Consider the following 24,271-nt stretch of genomic DNA (forward strand, 5'->3'; position numbering starts at 1 on the left):
CTAGTTGCCATGGATTCACAACACAAAACAAGAATTAAATTGACCAACTCTCTCAGATTTTCCAAAAGAATGATTGAGTGAGAATGTGAAAATGTCATACTACTGCATTCAGGCTTATCTTTCAAGACATGGGCTAAGATACGATTGAACAAGTGTTTGCAAATCACATCAGTGAGCCCAAGGATTGCATCGAAGGGTAATTGAAGAATTTTAACTTCCTAGTGTTTTGCCTGCACAGTGGTTCTGGGGACAACTCCAGTCATGACAAAAGAGGCAGATTTCCAACAGCCCTGACCATGGCACATTTCTTTTTGTAGTTTATCTCTTTCATTCTCCCCCCCTCAAAAGACATTTGTAACGGGATTTCTGCTGCATTTCTGGTGGAATGGGAGCAACTCCGAGGGAATTCTGGACCCTTATCTGGACGGTATATAAAACTTCCTGTGGGTTTCCTGAACCTTTCCTCTTTACAGATCTGTGAAACACTCGAATCACCTGGTGTGTCTCACCAGAACTTCACTTTGTCTCTTTCGTGTAGAAAAGTCCTTTCCAAAAACTGTCACCTCCTCAAAACCTCTGGGGTAAGATAATTCAGCTCCAATACTAAATCACAAACATCCAACAGGCTTGGACACAAGAGTACACTCCTCTCTAGCATCTCTCCATGATCCCTTGCTCCCAGTGTCAAGCCTCCACCCCATAACCTTTTCGAATGCAATTTATCATCTGAAGAAATGTGCTGCCACTTTGAAGACGTCCCAACTATTTTTTAATACACAGTCGCAGAGGTTTCAGTTTCCCAATAAACTCATAGACAAGAAAAATGAAACTAATAAATCTTGTAATCCATTTGGATTAACTTTGCTTAAAGCCAGAGCAGGCAGAGTCGTCTGTGATGTGATGTGTGAGGCACAAATGATGCCCTGAGGATTTGCATGGCTTATTTTCTTTTCTGCAATGTTAAATGAATGTTACTGCAGTGAAACATCCTTCCTTATATTTGACTTACTTCAAACCAAGTTTTTTGTTAGATCTAGGTTAGGAAAGGTCATGGGTCGGAATTCTGAATAATTTTAACTTGGGCACCAGTGCCTCACTGATTAGAAATTAGTGCTTGGGGAGTGTTAAAACCAGCTTGGTTTCTGATACGGGATTTAACTCAATAATAAATGCTGATTACAAAGCAAGACCTTGCATTTATACAGCACACCATCAGATCTCTCAGGACTTTGCTGATTACTTTGCATCCAATTAGTGATTTTTGAAGTACAGTCAGTGTTATGTGGTCAAACGTGGTAGCAATGTTACAAATAGCAATATCCCACAAATATCCATTACCTGGGGGAATGGGGCTGATTAGATTGCTCTACTGAAAGCCAGCATGGACTCAATGGGCCAAACAGCCTCCTTCTGTGCTGCCATGATGCTATGGCCTGAATATTTGCTCCCATGTCAGGAGCACAGAGTCAGGACAAGTCCCAACTCCTCAAACCTGACCCAGGAACAAGTGCTCCGGAAGGTCGGATTTTCCATCCGAGATGTGGGGGGAATGGGTGAAAATGGGAATTGCGGTGGGCAGCCCCAGAAAGAGGCCAGAGGCTGCTGGGCGTGGAGGTTGGCTGGGCAGAAGGACTGCCTCGGTGCACCGGCACTTTGTCGAAGTGGTGAAATAAAATAAAAAAACAGCCCTTCAGCCCACACCTGTCACCCCTCCACACACTCCCATGCCCCATCCATGGCAATCCATGTCAATTCATGCTTCCCACCACCCTCATGGCCCCTAATACCCTCCACGCCAACCCATACCCCTGTACCCATCCACATGGCCCTTTATAGCCCCCATGCCAACATAGTGCCAACTCATACAAACCCATGTCCCTCACCCACCATCCTTTGCCCTTATATCTACCATGCCAACTCAACCAGTATCCATCATGGGCAGACCTCAGGACCCATGCTGAGATTAAATAAAGTTCTTAAGTGTCTATTGATGAATTCACTAGTCCCAAAAGCAACTTCGGGGAGATGATGGTGTAGCAGTATTGTCGCTGGACTGGTAATCCAGAGACACAGGTTAATGCTCTGGGGACTTGGATTCAAATCCTGCCATGGCAGATGGTGGAATTTGAATTCAATAAAAATCTGGATTAAAAACCTAATGATGGCCATGAAGCAATTGTCGATTGATGTAAAAAGCCATCTAGTTCACTAATGTGCTTTAGGGAAGGAAATCTGTCGCCCTTACCTGGTCTGGCCTACATGTGACTCCAGACCCACAGCAATGTGGTTGACTCTTAAATGCCATCTGAACAAGGGCGATTAGGGATAGGCAATACATGCTGGCCTAGCCAGCGATGCCCACATCCCATGAAAGAACTTTTAAAAAGCTCTCATTGATTAAAAAAAACCCAACCACTATATTTAACTTCCTTTAATCCCTTGTTTAAAAAAAGACATTGGAATTCATAGTCCCACTTCAAAGAGTTTCTAACCATATGGGGCTGTCAATCAAACTGTCAACTGAAAGGCACCCACTGTGATAATGAAAGGTTGTGAAATCAGTCATGCAGCACTAATCCTGTAATGAAGACCTTCAGGCTTATGTCAACAGACAGAGTGGAATAGCAAGCACTGATTTGTTTAACGCTGGAGACAGTTTTATATCAACTTTTTAAAGGACAGGAGCTTTAAGTGCCTTGACAGCTGCCTTTGACAGCTATCTTGACAGTTCCCATGAGTTTATACCTTTTTTATGTAGATTCGTGTCTACCACTAACAATCTCAAAGGGTACTTTACCATGCCTAAAGGATACCTTACCTCTCCAAAAGGCAATCCCTTCGCTCCAATGAACTATGGCAGTTTTAGGCCTTCTCCTACCTGGCCTAAAGTGCAGATGTCATGTTCTAGATATACCACTAGCCAAAATCGTCCCTGACTGAAGCAGCTACACTTTAATATGTGCAGTTGCCTCCATGAACCATGGATGTGTAAATTCGAATCCACCCCCATTCCTTCCCCCCTAAAAAATGGCGGAGGCCAGATTCAGGGACAGGAATTCCGGAACCAGGCCTCCACTGCCATTTTTGCTGAGATGGAGAACCTCTTTGAATGCACAAAAATTCTGGCCTATTCTTTTGTTAGCGTTGGCCAGGGCACTGGGAGATTTCCATGGTTTTTATCTGAATAGTGGGTGGAGGTGGGGGGATGTGGGTATAACATTTCTGTTGATATTGCTCACTTTCTGCTCATGTTCATTTTTAAATGAATGGTCACATACTCATCCAATTCATCCATTTTCTGCCTCTGAGGCAAAGAGAGAAGGATTTCTGTCCCTTAACTCTTTGTTATCCTGGGCTTAACCTACTGAACTATCAGTTGCTGAGGGCTTTTAATTGGACCTGCCGTAGGGAAGTAATGGGTGAAATTGGTCTTTGACAATACAGTAAAATGAGTGATGGTGAATCAGTGGCCCAATGTACACAGCACCTAATTTCCTTTCTCATTGTTGTCACTGTGTGATGTAAAACAAACTATCAGACCAATTTCACCCATTCTGTGCTCCAGTTAAAGACCAATTTCACCCATCTCTGATTTCATTAAGCCAAAGTTAGTGGCAGCGTTCCATCTCGTAAGATGATGGTTTGAGCATTGGTGGCCAATTCTGTGTTCAGCATCGTCTGGTGTGTCTCAGGAGCCCTGTTTTGACATGCCAGTCTCTGCCACACTTGCTGCAGAGGAAGACAGTGGGCTGAGAAGGTGCACAATTCACTAGCCTGTTTTCCCTGGGTCCTCTTCTCAGCCAGCTGAGCTTTTTGTTTCTGCTCGCTTCTTCCGATGTCCTTCCAAGCAGTCAGCCTCCAGAGGTCATGGCCATCAGCGACTGTTCCCCAGTTGTCAGTGCATGCACTCTCAGGAAGTCGCGACCCAGTGGCCAGTTTGCCATACAGAAGGTCTTTGGGTATGCGGCCATCATCTATTCAGTGAATGTGGCCGAGCCAGCGGAGACATCATTAGCAATGAGTGTATGCTGATGGAATAGCACGCTTCAGAGCCTCTGAGTTAGTGACCTTGATCTCCATGAGATGCTGAGGATACGTCTGAGTCAGTGAAAGTGGAAACTATTCAGCCTTTTCTCCTGCCTAGCAAAGGTCATCCATGTCTCACCACTGTCGAGGAGTGTGCAAAGGACACAGACTTGGTCGAATCACAGCTTGGTGTTTTCAGTCATGTTATTGTTATTCCACACTCTCTTACTCAGCTTGGGCATAACAGCTGCAACCTTTTCAATGTGTCTGTTGATTTCAGCATCAAGTGACAGATTGTTGGTGATTGTGGAACCTGGATATGTGAAGCTATCAACAACCTCCAGCATCACATTGTCAATGCTGATAGATGGCAGTATGACAACATCCTGGACCATGACATTTTCCTGCCTGATGCTGATGTTCAAACCAAACTCTATACGAGTGAGAGAGAGTCTGTCCATTTGCCGCTGGAGGTGTTTCTCAGTGTGGGATACTAGTGCAGCATCATTAGCATAGAGCCAATATCTGATCAGGCAAGCAAGCTGAACAGCTTTCTGTCAGTTCTGGTATGTAAGTAGACACCCTCTGTAGATGATCTGAAGGCAAATGGCAGAAGGAAATAGAAGAATATGCTGAAGAGTGTTATCTCAGGAAGTGATCTTCTTACTCAGACAGCTGCAAGCTGTGAACAAAGGAGACCACTGTATATTGCCTTCATTGGTCTCAGCAAGATATTCGATCATGTGAGCAGAGGCGGTCTATTTAAGCTGGTGGAGAAAATTGGCTGCCTGCCAAAGCTGCCCAATGTGATCTCTTCTTTCCATGACAATATGATGGGTAAGATTAGGTATCACAGGGCAACATTGGAGCCCTCTGCATTGTGCAGTGTGTTCAGACAGGGTTGTGTCCTGGCACCAACACTCTGGTATATTCATCACTTTGCTGCTGTCACTTGCCTTCAGATCACCTACAGGGGGTGTCTACTTACATACCAGAACTGGTGAAAAGCTGTCAGCTTTGCTTGCCTTAAGCTAAAGTAGCTGGTGAACAACATTGAGTAAGAGAAAGCTTTGCTGCTATTCTTGTCCATAAAGAGCCATTTCAAGTATCTCACCTTGCTGGGGTATTTCCATTTTATCAAAGCTACAGAATTTTGCATGAGTAAACATGTTTGATGCTGGAATTGTCAACAGGAATCAGTTTATCACAGTCGCACGAGACGCCTGAGGATGATTTCCCTTTTGTCTACTAACATCCAAATGACTATGCTAACCCACCTGAATCCAGTCCTGTTAGTTTATTGCCAGGAAAAAATTGACACTTGGACAAGATAGGGGATATTAGAAGCAGTGACTAAAAACTTGTTCAAAAAGATAGTTTTTAAGGGAGGATCTTACAAAATGAGAGACATATAGAGAAGTGGGGATATTTAGGGAGAGTATTCCAGAGCTTAGAGCCTCGATGGTTGGGCAGTGTGTAAGCGTACAAGGAGCAACACAGATATTCCTGAAGGTTGTGCGCTTGGATGAATCAGAGATAGGGAGGGGCACAGCCATGAAGGGATTTGAACACAAAGATGAGAAATTTAAATTGGAGGCACTGAGGATTGGGAGTATAGATCAGCGAGCATTAGGGTAATGGGTGAATAGGACTTGGTGTGAGTTAGAATATGAGCAGTAGAACTTCTAAACAACTGCAGTTTATGGAAGATGGCAGATGATAATCCAGTCAGTGGAGCATTGGTGTCTACAGATAAGATTGAGGGCTTAAGCAGTTGGACTGAGGTGTGTTATGATGTTATGGCGATGGAAGTAGTTGGTCTTTGTGCTGGGGAGGATATGGGGTTGGAAGTAGAACAAAGGGTTAAAGGCGATGCCAACATTGTGAAAATTCCAGTTCCTGTGGCACTTGGAGTTGGTGGAATGTGTTCTGGCTGATGAGTTTAGAGATACTACTTACTATCTGCCAAATGCTTACATGATTGGGAGGATGTGAAAAGCATTAAGCTTGACTCCCAAGATATATCATTAACTGTAGAAGCTTTAGTATATGTAATTTAGATCAATTAATAACTATTTTTAAAAAATTCAATCATGGGATGTGGGCCTCGCTGGCTGGGTCAGTATTTACTGCCCATCCCTAATTGCCCTTGAGAAGGTGGTGGTGAGCTATCTTCTTGAGCCACTGCAGTCCCTGTGGTGTGGGTTCCAGGCATTTCAGAGACAGCCGGACTGCTGTGGGTCTGGAGTCACATGTAGGCCAGACCATGTGAGGGCAGCAGATTTCCTTTTTATGACAACCCACATTTAGACTTTCAATTCCAGGTTTTTAAAAAAAGAACTCAAATTACACAATCTGGATTTGAACCCAAATCCCCCAGAGAATTACCCTGTATCTGGATTATTAGTTCAGTGATAATACCACTGTGCCACCACCTCCCTGATGTTTAATGGTGATTGGGGGAAAGTATTTGCTGCTAGTGCCACACGGTGGCCTCAAAGAATTTTGAAGTTTTATTTGGAGAGTTGGAATTTTGAAATGTTAGCATTCTAAGTCTCAGTCAATCTAAGTACTCATTCCCGATTTATTTTGTAATCATGCAATGTACTTTTACAAGCAGTAGGTCATACGGTTAGTTGAAAAAAATGTTAAATCTGATGTTAGCTAGATGCACAAGGTGAAGATTACACAACGAACAGCATGATTAAAGTATATTTTCATTGTTCTAACCAGATGTCCTATATTCCTTGCTCACTCCTTATATAATTGAGAGCTGTATCTGTGATATCAGTGGCAGGTGTTTGAAGTAATATGCTACTTTACTGCCTGTAATTCAGTAGTTAGCCAATCTGTATGCTGTTTTATCTAATCAGATTTATTCCTGGCTTGCCCATAACGATGGGACTTTCCTCTGCAGAACACAGCAGTCACCAGCCTTTGCATTCAAGTAATAATAGATGCCTATTTGACTCCAATAGCCTGATCATACAAGATAAGCACAGTTACTGTTTATGATCAATGGCCTGGTTCTTGGTAGGAAATTACATTTTGAATCATCAGAACATCATAAAAGGATTCACAATAATGTTAGATCTCTGCACTGGAGGAAAAACCAATGCATTTCTCAGCTAGCTCTATAGGGGTACAATTATCATTGCTTCATATGCTTTCAGCACAGGACATAGGAACCAATCAAAATGTTCTTTGGGGAATCTACATATACAGCCACATTAATAATTTATGTTTTTCTTCATCCAGATATGTACAAGATTTTATTTCCACTTTTGAAAGGGAATTAAAATGAAAAGGAACAAATCATTTCAAAGTATTTTTTTATTTCAACAAATAACTAATTTAAGAAGTGAAGGCATCAGAAATTTGCAATTATGGAACTCATTCCTGAGCACTCTAATAAGAGGGTGCTTGGGAACGATATTCTGGTTTGTTTAATGTAATTGAAATTAGTGGAGATTTGGAAGTTATTCAAATGCAGTCAGGTGATGGAAAGGTTTATTTGATGTACGATTTATTTGAATCCTGAAATGAGATTATTAGCTTGAAGTGACTGCAGGTATCAGTTACAATCTGTAAAATGTATTTATCTTCTTAGCCAGTCCCTCGGGATCGAGGATGACTTGCTTCCACTTTGGTTCAGTGGGTTCTGAAATGGCTGATAAGTCCAATACATAATCTGCAGACTCTACCATATGCGAGGCAGGTGATGATTGAAGGGTCGGGGTAGATGGGTTGTTTGGAGGTGCTCCCACTGATGCCTCGACTCCGCCTCTGCATCTTGCTAGTGAATTCTCTTGATGTGTTTGGTGTCTGCCTGAATAAACATTCTCCATTTTGGTCAGTCACAATCCAGGGACTCCTCTGAGTCGACAGGGGTGTTGATCTCTTCAAGGATGCTTTGAGGACATTCCTAAAGCTTTTCCATCGTCCTCCTGGGAGTCTCCTGCTCTGACCGAGTTCTGAGTAGAACAGTTGCTTTGGGAGTCTGGTGTCAGACAAGTGAAAAACATACCGTGCCCACTGGAGCTGGCTTTGAGTGATTAATGCCTCGATGCTGGGAAAATTAACTTGAGAGAGGACGCTGTTTTTGGACCACCATTTACTACAAACTTTAAAAGGGGCTTTAGTTAAGTTTTGTGCTAATATCTACTGCGGGAATATATGCTGATCACGAGTCCATTCTGTGATAATGATGCTTGGAGACATCCACACTGAATTATTCAAGATTCAATGGTCTGTTGATTCATAATTTGTAACTGCTAACCGGAAAATAATTTGGCCAATGAATCGCAACATAGATCTTCAACATGCATATTTATTGTTTGAAAGATCTTTATATGCCAGAGACAGACCAATGAATTGGGTAGAATCCCCCAAGGTAATCTTAATACAGGTAATAATGGAGATTTAGAACAGTTCTTTTATAACTGCAAATGTTGATTAATCTTATTCAGTAATAAAGTAACAGAGATCTCACAACTGATAAATCTACTAAAGTAAATAAAAACTCTAAAAAATAGATTCATTAAATTAAATAAAATGGAAAGATGTAAGCTTAGATTGACTTGCTACCAGCATTAAAATAAGGCTAAATGGAAAGTGTAGGCCTGAGTGTAAAAGCATAAAGCATTGTGAGGAGGACAGTGTAGAACTTCAAAGGGACATAGGCAGGTTGGTGGAATGGACAGACAAATGGCAGATGAAGTTCAATGCAGAGAGGTGTGAGGCCTGATAAGAAGGACATGAAGAGACAATATAAAATAAAGGTTACAAGTCTAAGGTGGGTGCAGGAGCAGAGGGACCTGGGCATTTTTATGCAGAAAGGCATCATTGAAGGTGGCAGGACAGGTTGACAGAGAAGTTAATAAAGCAGACAGTATCCTGGTTTTATTAATAGAGGTATAGAGCACAGGAGTAAGGAGGTTATGTTGACTTTGTATAAGTCACTAGTTCAGCCTCAGCTCGGGTATTGTGTCCAGTTCTGGGTGCTTACCTTAGGAAGGATGTTTTTTTTTAATTCATTCACGGGATGTGGGCTTCACTGGCTGGGCCAACATTTATTGCCCATCCATAATTGCCCTTGAGAAGGTGGTGGTGAGCTGCCTTCTTGAACCTCTGCAGTCCATGTGGTGTAGGTACATCCACAGTGCTGTTAGGGAGAGAGATTTTCATTCCATTTTTATGACTTTTTGGGGCTTGTTATAACCGAGTGGCTTGCTAGGCCACTTCAGAGGGCATCTAAGAGTCGACCACATTGCTGTGGGTCTGGAGTCACATGTAGGCCAGACCAGGTAAGGACAACAAATTTCATGCTCTAAAGGACATTAGAGACATTAGAGAGAGAGTGCAGAAAAGATTCACAAGAATGGTTCCAGGGATGAAGAGCTTTAGTTATGAGGACAGATTGGAGAAGTTAGGACTGTTTTCCATAAAGGAGGATTTTCCCCTCGTTGGGCGAACGGCCGTGCAACGGTCCACGGCCCACGATCAGGCCGCCACCAGGATTTCAGGATGGCTGGTCCAATGATGGCCAACCAGCATGAAACGTGCAGTGATAACCTCAGCGCTGCCGGGGTGGGGGCGGGAGGAGCACGAACACTGAAGTGTGCACATGCACAGGAGTGCGCTCAGTGATAGGCAGAGCGAGGCGATTTCACAACCAATGGATCAGATCTAAGCTCTGCAGTCCTGCCACATCCAGTTGTGAATGGTGGTGGACAATTAAACAACTCAATGGAGGAGGAGGCTCCACAAATATCCCCATCCACAATGATGGAGGAGCCCAGCACAGCAGTGCAAAAGATAAGGCTGAAGCATTCGCTACAATCTTCAGCCAGAAGTGGCGAGTGGATGATCCATCTCAGCCTCCTCCAGAGGTCCCCAGCATCAAAGATGCCAGTCTTCAGCCAATTCAATTCATTCCACGTGATATCAAGAAACGGCTGAAGGCACTGGATACTGCAAAGACTATGGGCCCTGACCACATTTCAGCAATAGTACTGAAGACTTGTGCTCTAGAACTTGCTGCACCCCTAGCCAAGCTGTTCCAGTACAGCTACAACACTGGCATTCACCTATCTATGTGGAAAATTGCTCAGGTGTGTCTTATGTAAAAAGCAGGACAAATACAACCCGGCCAATTACCACCCCATCAGCCTATTCTCCATCATCAGTAAAGTAATGGAAGGCGTCATCGACACTGCTATCAAGCAGCACTTGCTTAGCAATAACCTGCTCACTGAAATCAGTTTGGGTTCCAACAGAGCCACTCAGCTCCTGACCTCATTACAGCCTTGGTTCAAACATGGACAAAAGAGCAGAAAACAATAGGTGAGGTGAGAATGACTGCCCTTGACATCGAGGCAGCATTTGACCAAGTGTGGCATCAAGGAGCCCTAACAACACTGGAGTCAATGGGAATAAGGGCGAAAACTCTCCACTGGTTAGAGTCATACCTCGCACCAAGAAAGATGGTTGTAGTTGTTGGAGGCCAATCATCTCAGCTCCAGGACATCATTGCAGGAGTTCCTTAGGGTAGTGTCCTCAGCCCAACCATCTTCAGCTGCTTCATCAATGGCCTTCCTTCCATCATAAGGTCAGAAGTGGGGATGTTCACTGATGATTGCACAATGTTGAGCGCCTTTCATGACTCCTCAGATACTGAAGCAGTCCATGTCCAAATGCAGCAAGACCTGGACAATATCCAGGCTTGAGCTGACGAGTGGCAGTAACATTCACACCACACAAGTGTCAGGTAATGACCATCTCCAACAAGAAAGAATCTAACCATCGCCCCTTGACATTCAATGGCATTAGCATCACTGAAAGCAACAGCCCCCCCCAACCCCCCCCCCCCCTGCCCCTGGCCCCCCACACCCCCCACCACTGTCAATACATCCTGGGGGTTACCATTGACCTGAAACTGAACTGGACTAGCCATATAAATACTGTGGCTACAAGAGCAGGTCAGAGGCTAAGATTCCTGTGATGAGTTTCTCACCTCCTGACTCTCCAAAGCCTGTCCCCCATCTACAAGGCACAAGTCAGGAGTGTGATGGAATACTCCCCACTTGCCTGGATGAGTGCAGCCCCCACAACACTCAAGAAGGTTGACACCATCCAGGACAAAGCAGCCCGCTTGATTGGCATCACATCCAGAAACCTTCACTCCCTCCACCTCCAATGCACAGTAGCAGCAGTGTGTACCATCTACAAGATACACTGCAGCAATTCACCAAGGCTCCTTAGGCAGCACCTTCCTAACCCACAACCACTACCATCTAGAAGGACAAGGGCAAGAGATAAATGGCAACACCACCACCTGGAAGTTCCCCTCCAAGTCACTCACCACCCTGACTTGGAAATATATCGCCGTTCCTTCACTGTCGCTGGGTCAAAATCCTGGAACTCCCTCCCTAACAGCACTGTGGGTGTACCTACACCACATGGACTGCAGCGGCTCAAGAAGGCAGCTCACCTTCTCAAGGGCAATAAATGTTGCCCCAGCCAGCAAAGCCCACATCCCATGAATGAATAAAAAAATTGAATATAAGGGCATTAATATTTTCAAAGCTTTTGAATGAGTTTTTTTTAATTGACTGAGAAGCTGGCTGTTGTATCCCAGTAGAACTGGTAAATAGTTCAGTGTATGTTTTAGAAGCATGATCTTCCAGTTATGCGTCATTTTCATTCTCCACCTTGCTCTCATGCTGACCTCTCTGTCCTTGGCAAAATCTGAAGAGGAAGCTCTATAAATCATCACATAGTAAAACATGGTGCCCTTTCTTCCCAATGTCTGCTCCCTTAACACAATTACACTTCCAGGAGATTCTCTTTCTCATATCTGTAAATATTATGATTCACTTATTATCGTAGAATTTAAAAAATGTGTTGCACTTTCTTTCTATATTCTACTTGGATAATAACTCGACTGGACTCAATTTGCCAGCATTTTAAAAATATTAAAACACTCCTCTATATTGTTGCACTCAGGCAAAAGCAAAATATTGTGGTTGCTGCAAATCTGATATCAAAATAAAAATGCTGGGAATATTCAGCAGGTCAGCCAGTAGATACAGAGAGAAAATCAGAGTTTATAGGCTGGATTTTATAGTGGGTGGTGGGCTCCTCAGCTCCTTGCTTAAAAGTCAGGGCGAGGCCACCTCCGCTTGGTGGGTTCACCCCACAGTAATTTGACAGCTATTGGGCTTTTAACTGGACGGATGTGGAGCTTCTGCCCCCTCCCCTCCCCCCCTCCCCTTCATCCCTAAGGGAGAAAATCCCATCTCCAAAAGCAACTGGCCAATCAAATGGCTGGCAGGTCTCTTGTCCCACCAGCACCACCAGGAGCAATGGCCACCCTGAGACTGTAGCGAGTTCCTGGGGTGAAGGGTACTGCAATGGAGCCTGGTCTTGAAGGTAGGTTTGAGGTGTTGCCAGGTCTAAACTAGCAGACCTCAGTGAGGGGGGAAAAGTGGGTAACAGGCCAGGGTGGCCAGGATAGGGGGGGCAAGGGAAATGCAGTGGGGAGGGGAGGGTGGGGGGGCGCTGGCAATACCTTGAGAGAGCCTCCGATTGGCACACAGGGCCTGAAAAGGAGACTCTGCCCCCTTGCCCTGCCACCAGTCTACCAGGTTTCACCTAGTGGGCTGGAGACTTGGTCTCCCCATGGATAAAATCTCAACAGTGGTGGGAGGGGGCTCTTAAATGGCATTTAATTGGTCACATAAAGCCTCAATTGGCCCATGGATTACTAGGCCTCCCAATGCCTTCCCCATCGTTGGTTAAATTTGCAATGAGAGAGGATAGGAAGGTACCAGGAATGACACCATTAACATGGTGCCCAATTTTAAAAGCCCACGCCCCCAGAGGATCATAACCTCTTGTTTCAGTTTAATGAGCTTTCGTCAGAACTGGAAAAGTTTAGAGGTATAACAGGCTTTAAGCATATACTCTGACAGCCTTCTGTCTTGTAGGGTAGTGGTTTGCTGGTCACTCTGTGTTCAGCATCGCCTGTTGTATCTCAGGAGCCCCACTCTGATATGCCAGTTTCTGCCACATTGGCTGCAGAGGAAGACAATGGGCTGAGCAGGTGTACAATTCACTGGCCTCTGTTTCTCTGGGCCCTCTTATTGTCCAGCTAAGCTTCCGGTTTCTCCTCACCTCTTCCAATGCCCCTCCAAACAGTCAGCCTCCAGAGGTCACGGCTGTTGTTGACTGTCTCCCACTTGTCAGTGTCAATGTCCGCCATCTTCATATCTTGCTTACAGGTCTCCTTGTAGCAGAGGCATCGACACCCAGGAAGTCATGGAATTGATGAATTAATTAATCATATAATTGAGTTAGAACCAATTCAGAGAAGTTTCACTTGATTCATTCCTGGGATGAGGGGCTTACCTTAGGAAGAAATGTTGAACCAGTTGGCCCTGTATCCATTAGGGCTTAGAGAAATGAGAGGTGACTTTATTGAAACAAGTAAGATCCTGAGAGGATTTGATAGGGCGGATACTGGGAGGATGTTTCTACTTGTGGGAGAGACTCGAACAAGGGGCCACAATTTAAGGATAAGAGGTCTACTGTTTAAGACAAAGATGAGGAGAAGATTTTTCTCTCAAAGGGTCATTAGTATGCAGAATTCTCCTTCCCAGAAAACAGTGGAGGCTGGGTCACTGAATTTGTTCAAGGTGGAGTTTGACAGATCTTTGACAAGGGAGTCAGAGATTATCGAGGGGGAGGCAGACAGGAAAGTGGATTTGAGACCACAATCAGGTCAGCCATGATCTTATTGGATGGCGAAGCAGGTTTGAAAGGCTGAATGGCCTACTCTTGCTCGTAAGTCCTATGCTCTTATGACCCAGTGGCAAGTTCATGTCCAGAGGTCATTGAGTATAGGGTTGTCATCCACCTGATGAATGTGGCCAAGCCAGCACAGATGTCATTGATTAAGCAGTAAGGGTATGTTGATGGAATTAGCACACTCCAGGACCTCTGAGTTGGTGACCTTGTTTTGCCAAGAGCTGCTGAGGAAGCATCTGAGACAGTGAAGGTGGAAACTATTCAGCCTTTTCTCCTGCCGAGCATATGTCGTCCAGGTCTCACCACTGTCGAGGAGTGTGCTGAGGACACAGACTTGATAGAATCACAGCTTGGTGTTTTCAGTTATGTTACTGTTGTTCCACACTCTATTACTCAGTTTGGACGTAGCAGCTGCAACTTTTTCAATGCATCTGTTTATTTTAGCATCAAGTGACAAATTGCTGGTGATTGTGGAGGTCAGAAATGTGAAGATATCAACAACATTGTCAATGCTGATAGATGGTAATATGGCAACATCCTGGACCATGACATTTGCCTGCCTGATTCTGATGTTCAAACCAAAGTCTTTACAAGTAAGAGCGAGTCTGTCCATTTGCTGCTGGAGATGTTCCTCAGTGTGAGATACTAGTGCAGCATCTTTAGCATAAGAAAATCTCTGATCAGGCAAGCAAGCTGAAGAGCTTTCAATCAGTTCCAAGAGCACCACCTTCCTCCGCCGTCCCATCCCCACCCCACTTCACCTTTTAGCCCGCCTGGTGTAGGTACACCCACAGTGCTGTTAGGGAAGGAGTTCCAGGATTTTGACCCAGCGACAGTGAAGGAACGGCGATATATTTCCAAGTCAGGATGGTGAATGAGTTGGAGGGGAGCTTCCAGTGGTGGTGTTCCCATGTGCCTGCTGCCCTTGGCCTTCCAGATGGTAGCGGTCGTGGGTTTGGAAGGTGCTGTCTAAGGAGCCTTGGTGAATTCCTGCAGTGCATCTTGTAGATGGTACACATTTCTGCTACTGTGCATCGGTGGTGGAGGGAGTGAATGTTTGTCGATGGGGTGCCAATCAAACGGGCAGCTTTGTCCTGGATGGTGTCAAGCTGCTTGAGTTTTGTTGGAGCTGTACTCACCCAGGCAAGTGGGGAGTATTCCATCACACTCCTGACTTGTTCCTTGTAGATGGTGGACAGGCTTTGGGGAGTCAGGAGTTGAGTTACTCACTGCTGGATTCCTAGCCTCTGACCTGCTCTTGCAGTCATAGTATTTATATGGCTAGTCCAGTTCAGTTTCTAGTCAATGGTAACCCGCCAGGATGTTGATAGTGGGGGATTCAACAATGGTAATGCCATTGAATGTCAAGGGGCGATGGTTAGATTCTCTCTTGTTGGAGATGGTGACTGCCTGGCACTTGTGTGGTATGAATGTTACTTGCCACTTGTCAGCCAAAGCCTGAATATTGTCCAGGTCTTGCTGCATTTGGTTGTGGACTGCTTCAGTACCTGAGGAGTCACGAATGGTGCTGAACATTGTGCAATCATCAGCGAACATCCCCACTTCTGACCTTATGATGGAAGGAAGGTCATTGATGAAGTAGCTGAAGATGGTTGGGCTTCAGACACTACCCTGAGGAACTCCTGCAGTGATGTCCTGGAACTGAGATGATCAACATCCACCAACCAAACCGTCTTCCTTTGTGTTAGGTATGACTCCAAAGGGCGCAGAGTTATCCCCTGATTCCCATTGACTCCAGTTTTGCTAGGCGTCCTTGATGCCAGACTCGGTCAAATGCTGCCTTGATGTCAAGGGCAGTCACTCTCAACTCACCTCTGGTTTTGAGATCTTTCGTCCATGTTTCAACCAAGACTGTAATAAAGTCAGGCGGAACCCAAACTGAGCATCAATGAGTAGGTTATTGCTAAGCAAGTGCCGCACTGTTGATGACCCCTTCCATCACATTACTGATGGCCAAGAATTGATTGATGGGATGGCAACTGGCCGGTTTGGATTTGTCCTTTTTGTGTACAGGACATACGAGGACAATTTCCCACTTAGAGAGGTGGATGCCAGTGTTGTAGCTGTATTGGAACAGCTTGGCTAGGGGAGTAGCAAGTTCTGGAGCATATGTCTTCAGTACTATTGCTGGAATATTGTCAGGGCCCATAGCCTTTGCACCATACAGTGCCTTCAGTCATGTCTTGGTATCACGTGGAGTGAATTGAATCTGTGATGTTGGGGACCTCTGGAGGAGGCTGAGATGGATCATCCACTCAGCACTTTTGGCTGAAGATTCTTGTAAATGCTTTAGCCTTATCTTTTGCACTGTATGTGCTGAGCTCCTCCATCATTGAGGATTAGGATATTTGTGGAGCCTCCTCCTCCAGTGAGTTGTTTAATTGTCCACCGCCATTCATGACTGGATGTGGCAGGACTGCAGAGCTTAGATCTGATCCATTGGTTGTGGAAACGCTTACCTCTGTCTATCACTTGCTGCTTATGCTGTTTGGCAGGCAAGTAATCGTGTGTTATAGCTTCACCAGGTTGACACCTCATTTTTAGGTATGCCTGGTGCTGCTCCTGGCATGCTCTCCTGCACTCTTCATTGAACCAGAGTTGATCCTCTGGCTTGGTGGTAATGGTAGAGTCAGAGATATGCCAGGCCATGAGGTTACAGATTGTGTTCGAGTACAATTCTGCTGATAGCCCACAGCACCTCATGGATACCCGGTCTTGAGTTGCTAGATCTGTTGGAAATCTATCCCCTTTAGCACGGTGGTAGTACCACACAACATAATCGAGGGTATCCTCAATGTGAAGATGAGACTTTGTTTCCACAATGACTGTGCAGTGGTCACTCCTACCGATACTGTCATGGACAAGTGCATCTGTGACAGGTAGATTGGTGAGGATGAAGCCAGGAATGATTTTTCCCTCTTGTTGGTTCCCCCACCCCCTGCTGCAGGCCCAGTCTAGCAGTTATATCCTTTAGGACTCGGCCAGCTCAGTCAGTAGTGGTGCTATCGAGCCACTCTTTGTAATAGACATTGGAGTCCCCACCCAGAGTACATTCTGTGCCCTTGACACCCTCAGTGCTCCCTCCAAGGGCCGTTCAACATGGAGGAGTACTGGGTTACAAAACTCAGAATGCAGGGTTATTCTATTGGACTTTGTGTCTCCAACCATTTCACCTAAAAATCATGCACATTGCAGGGAAATCCCTGCCCAGAACTTAAAGAGACCCAATTAGAACTGATTGACCCAGACCAAGGTGAATAGAAGTGAGGGACTGAATGGCCTACTTTTGCTTCTATTTCACATGTATGTATATGTTTGAATGTGTTTTGTTTTTGTTTTGTCTTTTTGTACCTTATAATGAAATGAGAGTGAATCTCATTCCATTTTTTTGTGATGGGGAGGTATAACGAGGCTGTGCTCCTTTATTTTTGAAAATGTGATTTTTCAACTTTCAACTGACTGGAAATTTTGCATCTGAACTGAGATGGAGCAACCTGCTTAAAATGCAAGGTTACATTCCAAGGTGAAAGTAAGAAACAAGCAAATGACCCGAAGGTACTGTGAAGAGAGAGATATTCCCTGTAATGCAGACACCCGAAACTCATAACTGTCAAAGGAAGAGACACTTAAAATGCAAGTTCCTGGATATTGAAACAATGGCTGCCACAGGTAGACATACCCAAACTCTCTCAGAAATACACAATGGGTGAAGTATTTCAAGGCAATGTTGCCCAGCCATTAGAGAGAGATTGCAAGTGATACAGGCGGTGTCAAGAAAGCCTTCGGCAGAGGAAGCAAGCTGAACGCTGTGCTCTGCCCCCACTTTCTCTCTCTTTTGGAATAATTGTGTCACCCTGTTTGAGAAGCCAACTCTACCAGAAACCTACTAGCGAACTGAGACCTTGTAATACTTGCAATATCGTCTACATGTGACCTCATCCAAGAAACTAGCTAATCTAAATCAGCCACAGCATTTAAAATCCACACCTCAGGGAGAATCAAAGGACACAAAACTATTTATTATTTTATCATGTTTTTTGGACTCTAACTCCCCTTAGTTCTGATGCCTGTACGTGTGTGTGTATGCATGTGTGCGTATGTGTGTATGCATGTGTGTGTGTATGTATGTGTGTATGCATGTGTGTGTGTGTGTGTGTGTGTGTGCCCGAATGACTGCATGATGGCTGAAGCCTTGACATCACATTTTTATTATTTTTTTCCTGATGTTTAGTGGTTAATAAATTTGTTTTTTTCCTTAACTCAAGATAATCTTGTTTGCTTGGCTCCTTATTGCTCACTGATTAAATAGTTAAATACATTCTGATCTTGGAAAGGCGTATCCTTGTGGAAAAGAAACTTCAACCTTTGTTGTGATTGACCAAGCAGGTTGAGTAGAGGGAAACCAGTTCACCCCTTCTCACCTGGTCACAACTTACTGTATTGGCTGATCACAATGTGGTTTGCTGCACATTGCAGAGGCCAAACGCAGGCTGGGTGACCGCTTTGCAAAACACCTCCCTTCCACAAGCCTGATCTCAAGCTTTCAGTCACCTGTCATTCAAATTCTCCATCCTGCTCTCACTCTGACCTCTCTATCCTCGGCCTCCTACACTGTTTCAATGAACCCCAAAGCAACACCCTGCTCAAACCCTTCTTTGTCTCTGAGCTAATACCCAGCCCATTGTCAGAGGAAAAGTTAAGGCAAAAATGCTTCTACTACTAAGATGCAATGAAGCTTGAAGAGAAGATTCAACAACTATGCAGATATATTGGAGATTATCACCTATTCACATATTGGACATAAAATCAATCAGGACCTAATGCATCTCCATAATTCATCTCAGTCTATTGAGAGGGAATCTATCTTTTAAACTTGCCCTGTGCGTTTTTAGGGTGGAGGTCAAGGACTACAATTCCCAGCATGCCTGGGGCCTTGGTGCAAATGCAGAGAGCTGCAGGAAGATGGGCCACGTGTGCTCAGTTCCCAATGGGCCACGTGTGCTCGGTTCCCAATGGGCCACGTGTGCTCGGTTCCCAATGAGCCACGTGTGCTCGGTTCCCAATGGGCCACGTGTGCTCGGTTCCCAATGGGCCACGTGTGCTCGGTTCCCAATGGGCCACGAGTGCTCGGTTCCCAATGGGCCACGTGTGCTCGGTTCCCAATGGGCCACGTGTGCTCGGTTCCCAATGGGCCACGTGTGCTCGGTTCTCAATGGGCCACGTGTGCTCGGTCCCAATATTCTTTGACATGACCTGGGGCGATGGCACAAAAAAATGACCAGGTGTTATGATCCCAGCTGAGGTTAGCCCTGGATAAGCCAGATCCCAGAGTGGAACCCAGCTTGATAGATCCTAACTTCTCTTTGTTTGTTTAGAAATGTGGAGTGTGGCGACTGAACAGAGTCACTGGGAGTCAGCTGCTGAACTTTTAACAAAAGAATAAAACATTTATGCAACAAGAAAAGATGAACTATATTACAATATCCTTCACCCACAACTATACCTTTACAAACGTGTATAGATTTGTAAGGATAACACACGTTATAAAAGCTATCTTATATTCTAATGTTCACAGTAAGTACACAGTCCATGTAAACCTATGGCGACCTGTGGTCAGACACACCACACTCTGAAACCAAGTGACAGATGCCACATCAACCAGATGCTATGGATCTCTCCCCAACCCCTCCCCCCGCCAGACGCTTGTTACACTGTGAGCCAATCAGTCTCACTGAACTCCGTCCTTCATACGAGGGATTTCAATCTGCACTCTCCAAGACCTCATCTTGGAATCTTCTCCCAAACTGATGCTTTCTCTCAGTCGCCTTCCACAAGGGTTCACTTCCAGGGTTTCGAACTCTCCTTCTGATGTTCCTCTTCCCTGGGTCATCACATGAATTCAAGCTGTCTTCAACACACTCTGTCTCTCTGATTCAGCCATCAACAGTACATCACTGCTTCACATGCCAATAGCAAAGAGTTACAGACCTTCAGTTGTCTCTTTGGACCTTCTCACCCTTTGCAAGCTGTTCTCATTTTAAATCTGCTTTCTGCAGCTTTTGTCTCTTTAAATCTGAAGCTTGGAGCCTTTCTCTCTGCCCCTCACTCTTAACTTCACTTAACATGACTTTTCCCAGGGTCCTGCCCTTCCTTTGACTAGAAGGCCTTCTTTGGACTTTCCCCTCTTCCACTGACCTGGATTTTTGGGGTTTTTCTTTAGCTTGGGACTGGCTACCTGTCCCCATTGCTCCAGCCTCTCCTGGCAGCAAATTTCAGAACCAACTGCACTCAAACAGCTTCCATAACAACTGCTATTTTTCTTCTTCTGTGTGTGTCTGTGGGGAGGACCTGCCTCTCCCCTATTGCTAGGCAACATTCCAATTCTTCTACCTGTGTATGTTTACCTTTACTTTATAGGAGTCGTAAAACTCCTCATTAGCAATGCAAGCACCTTTCTAAAGTGAAACTAAAGCTCCATTTGACCTTTCTTAATACACAGGTACAGAAATACAAATCAAACTTAAACTTTAGAGCTAAAACTCATTCCTAACACCCACAAATACCAATATAACTTACATAAACTATCTCTATTTCCTAACACCAGGTGACCAGGGTTTTGGTACAAAAACGCTACCATGGGACCCAGCGGGGTGGAGTGTGGGGATGCTGGGGATGGGGTGCAGTGCATAAACCATCCCATGAGAGGACTGGCTCTGTGCAGCAGAAATGCTGTCATTAGGTCCATGAAGCTGGGGCTCGGAGAAACCTAGGAGTAGTTGATAACTCCATGAAGCTGGGAGCTGGGCCTCAGGAAAAGCCTGGGAATCATATGTCTGGTTGGCTGAGCAAATTGTGGGATTTTTCTTGGTTGTGTCTACCATTGAGTGTGGAGTTTTGGTTTGTGTTCATCCACAGTTTCCCTGTTAATTCCTGTTTGACTTGTGTTAATCATGGATGTTAGAGTTTAGGATGGATAGTGTTAGCTGTTTGCTTTGTTGACTCTTGTACAGTAAAAATTCTTCTGTTTGGTCGAAACCTTGGAAACTTGTGGCTTTATTCTCTTAGTGAGTCACTGAGATTTCAAACTTCGCCCACTTTAACAAAAAACTTACTGGTCCGTAATTGAATTGTGCCACTAATTTTTATGTCATAGTTCAATGAAATTTCTCATAATCAAATTAAAAATTAATCTCTCTGGATCCTGAATGCAATGGGTTGATTGTAGGACTGAGAAGGAACAACTATTGCAAACTGCTTTGAACCTGAGATGCCAAATTTTAGTGTGACTGCTTCCACCACATTCCTCCTGACATTATTTTGTTAGGAATCAGCTTCCTTATTGGACCTGCTTTCACTGAGGTTCCTCCATTGGAAATGTATTAAAATGACAGCCACTTTACTCCCTCATCTAGTTTGGATCGCGCATTTCCAAAGTTGAAATACATTCACTAATTGGTTGAATTTCATACTCAGTATAATTGTGGCAAATCTTCTACTTTCTCTTTGTGGGGTTACTTCATTAGTCCAGAAAACAGATGTGGGATGAGGGGAGACAAGGGTGAGATTTTTCTTTCTGTTGATAATTTTAAGAAAACACATCAACGTGAGTATCTCAGATCAATTTTTCACTACTATGATCAGGAATGAATCCCCAGGTTGCTTTTCCCCTGAAAATTCACTGTATTAACTGCTTTTTCTCCGCAGCCATCATTGTTCTGTTCATTACCTTGAAGCGGAGTAAAAAAGAGCCTCTCATCATTTCGGAAGAAGATATCAGAGAAAATGTGGTGACATATGATGATGAGGGAGGAGGAGAGGAGGACACAGAGGCATTTGACATCACGGCGCTGAGGAACCCTGCAGTAGCTGAGGAAGTGCGATTTCGGCGAGATGTCAGACCAGATGTACAGCCTGTGCCCAGACACAGACCCCCCTCAGCCCCAAACAGCCCTGACATTCATGAGTTTATTACACAAAAACTGCAGGAAGCTGACCTGGATCTAAGTGTTCCTCCTTATGACTCTCTCCAGACATATGCATACGAAGGTCATGGGTCCATAGCAGGGTCAATAAGTTCACTGGATTCAGTTACCACACACTCGGAACAGGATTATAATTATATTGGAGACTGGGGACCTCAGTTCAAAAAACTGTCAGAACTGTACGGAGTAGATGAGTCAGAAAGAACCAATTAGTTTTCATTCTCATAGTAAAACACTTGTATGTAAAACAAAGAAAAAAATTCAGATTTCCATTTCTTCAGCTACAATTGTTCCACAATTTTACTGTAGCAGCAAGTGCCCTTTTAATATTTTGAAAGATGGGTTCAACAAACAAATGAAAAGAACACATTTTGAAAATATAAAAAATAAACAAAATATTTTCCCTGGTGTATATTTTTTATTGTTTAATAAAGTTCATTGTTCCACAATAAAATATACTGTGCTGTAGTTTAAGAACAGGCAGAGTGATTACACATGTCAAGATAATTTGGCATACCAAGGTCTGGAATTAAAATTGTGGCAATGTAGAACATCGGGATCATGTTTTTATAACATGTTCTTTTACTTTCCATACACACTAGTACCGGAATAAAGTAGACAGGGTGCAGTACTGTGCAGTCCATAGTATTAGAAGATTATAGTGCAACAGGTGTTCTCTATAACCATAATCCTTATACACAAATCCTTTTGAATTGAGCAATATTTAATTCAAAGAAACCTTCACGATAGAATGGGTGGTCATGAGCATGGTGGTGGTTTCTTGTGATAAGTTATGATAGGTAACATGCGTTGTAGGTTGATGAAGATTTCTCCAAGGTAACCCACCTTATGCAGGTGTCTGTACCATGTTCAAATTGAGGTCGTCTGCCAGATGTTTCTTCCTCCAACAGCATTTTTTTTTTAACTCGAGGATGAAGTTTGCCATTAGCATCGAGGAGCAGCTGTGAGATGCATAACTAATGCTTTCTACTACTTGAGTAGTTGGAGAAGGACTCAGGGATAATCATAATGTTGGCCCAATAAACAAAGTGTAGTAATGTAGAAATAGCCTGCACACACTGCCAACAGAAACTAAAGTTTATTTTCCCATTCGGAAGAACTGTATTCTAGTTATGTACATTCTGTTGTTTTACGTGTTGAAGAACCATGACAGGTTTCCCACAGATTATTCTACAAATAACTTGTTTGCTCAGCTGAAATGTCAACATTAAGATCTGTGATTCCTCAAAGCCAAATTGGCTCTCAGCTCCTTCAATAAACTATGCAGAATTTAGTAATCAGATGTTTATTATTTTTTAAAAATCTGATTAACTTCATTGGGTGGCATTTTCAATTAATCCTTCAATTAATTCTTTAAGCATTCTTAAGTAGAGGTTTGATTGGGGGAGATAAAAAGAGATAAAAATAGCAAATATTGGAAGATTGAGATAAAAAAGAAAATATTGAAAACATACCTTGGAGATGGAAGATAAGGGAAGTGCCTGAATAGGCAGAGAAGTGGACAGCAGAGGACAACATGGGTAAGCACCAAGAATAAGGTATGCAAACATTTTTGTAAAGAAGCTGTTAATAATCAGTGAACAATTTATAGAAAGTTAAAAAGTGATGACAACCACAGGATGATTTGGGATTTACTGAGATGATCTCAATCAGGCAGTGAGGAGATATTAAAATAATCAAGACAGTGTGTAAATCTCTCAGTAAAGAAAGTAATAGAAAAGACAAAAAGATGGAGGAGAATGAAACTGAATTGCAAATGGGAAAATTGACCGAGTATTTTTAACTGAGACAAGGTAGAAATTAGACTTCACTGCATGGGCACAAAAGGGGACACGGACCGCCAATTTCACCATGTTTCTCACACTCCAAATGTGCCTGAAAAATGTCCAACCCCAAGTGGGTCAGACAATTACCCAGTCATCCATGGCCGCTGCTTAAAGCAAGGGTTTAGTCCCCTGTGAGAAATTGGGTTGCGGCAGAGCAGGAGTCATGGCTGCTCCATCCAGGTTTCTGTAGCCTAGCAACCAGCTACCATCAACAAGGTACGTACATTTTGTTTTGTTCCCAAAGAGCTACTGCTGATTGTGATTGGTTTGGTTCCCAAAGGGGCGGAAGGTCCCTTGGGTGCCGACAGAATCTTTCAGGTTCCCTGCAATGCTGGGTGCACCATGGGTTATGGCTCCAAAAACAAGTCAGATCCCATTTCCATCCAAAGATAAAATCACTAAAAATTATGCTATGGCCACAATTGGGCAATTGCTCCAAAATGTGCTTGAAATTGCATTGGTTCAGATACAGCTCAAGTTTCTGCTAAAATTAATTTGCATAATTAGAAATGTAAATGAGCCAAGACAATCAAGCCACAGGATAGAAAGGAATTGTTTATTTTTAATTATTTCCACTGCAAACTA

General features: G+C 43.9%; 1 protein-coding gene across 4 annotated transcripts in view; it reads left to right on the forward strand.

Annotated features, from left to right (window-relative positions):
* Positions 1–22,286, forward strand: part of LOC144679217 (cadherin-18) — a 714,816-nt gene extending 692,530 nt beyond the window's left edge. For 3 of the 4 annotated variants that reach the window (XM_078539657.1, XM_078539658.1, XM_078539656.1), the window contains one exon: positions 21,562–22,286. In XM_078539657.1, coding sequence (XP_078395783.1) covers positions 21,562–22,052 — 491 coding nt within the window. In that variant the 3' untranslated portion in view covers positions 22,053–22,286. The remainder of the gene's footprint in view (positions 1–21,561) is intronic. The other variant, XM_078539659.1, reaches the window with a different exon arrangement.
* Positions 22,287–24,271: the final 1,985 nt, after the last annotated feature.

This window comes from Cetorhinus maximus, chromosome 3, assembly GCF_964194155.1.
Source record: "Cetorhinus maximus chromosome 3, sCetMax3.hap1.1, whole genome shotgun sequence".
NCBI lineage: Eukaryota > Metazoa > Chordata > Chondrichthyes > Lamniformes > Cetorhinidae > Cetorhinus > Cetorhinus maximus.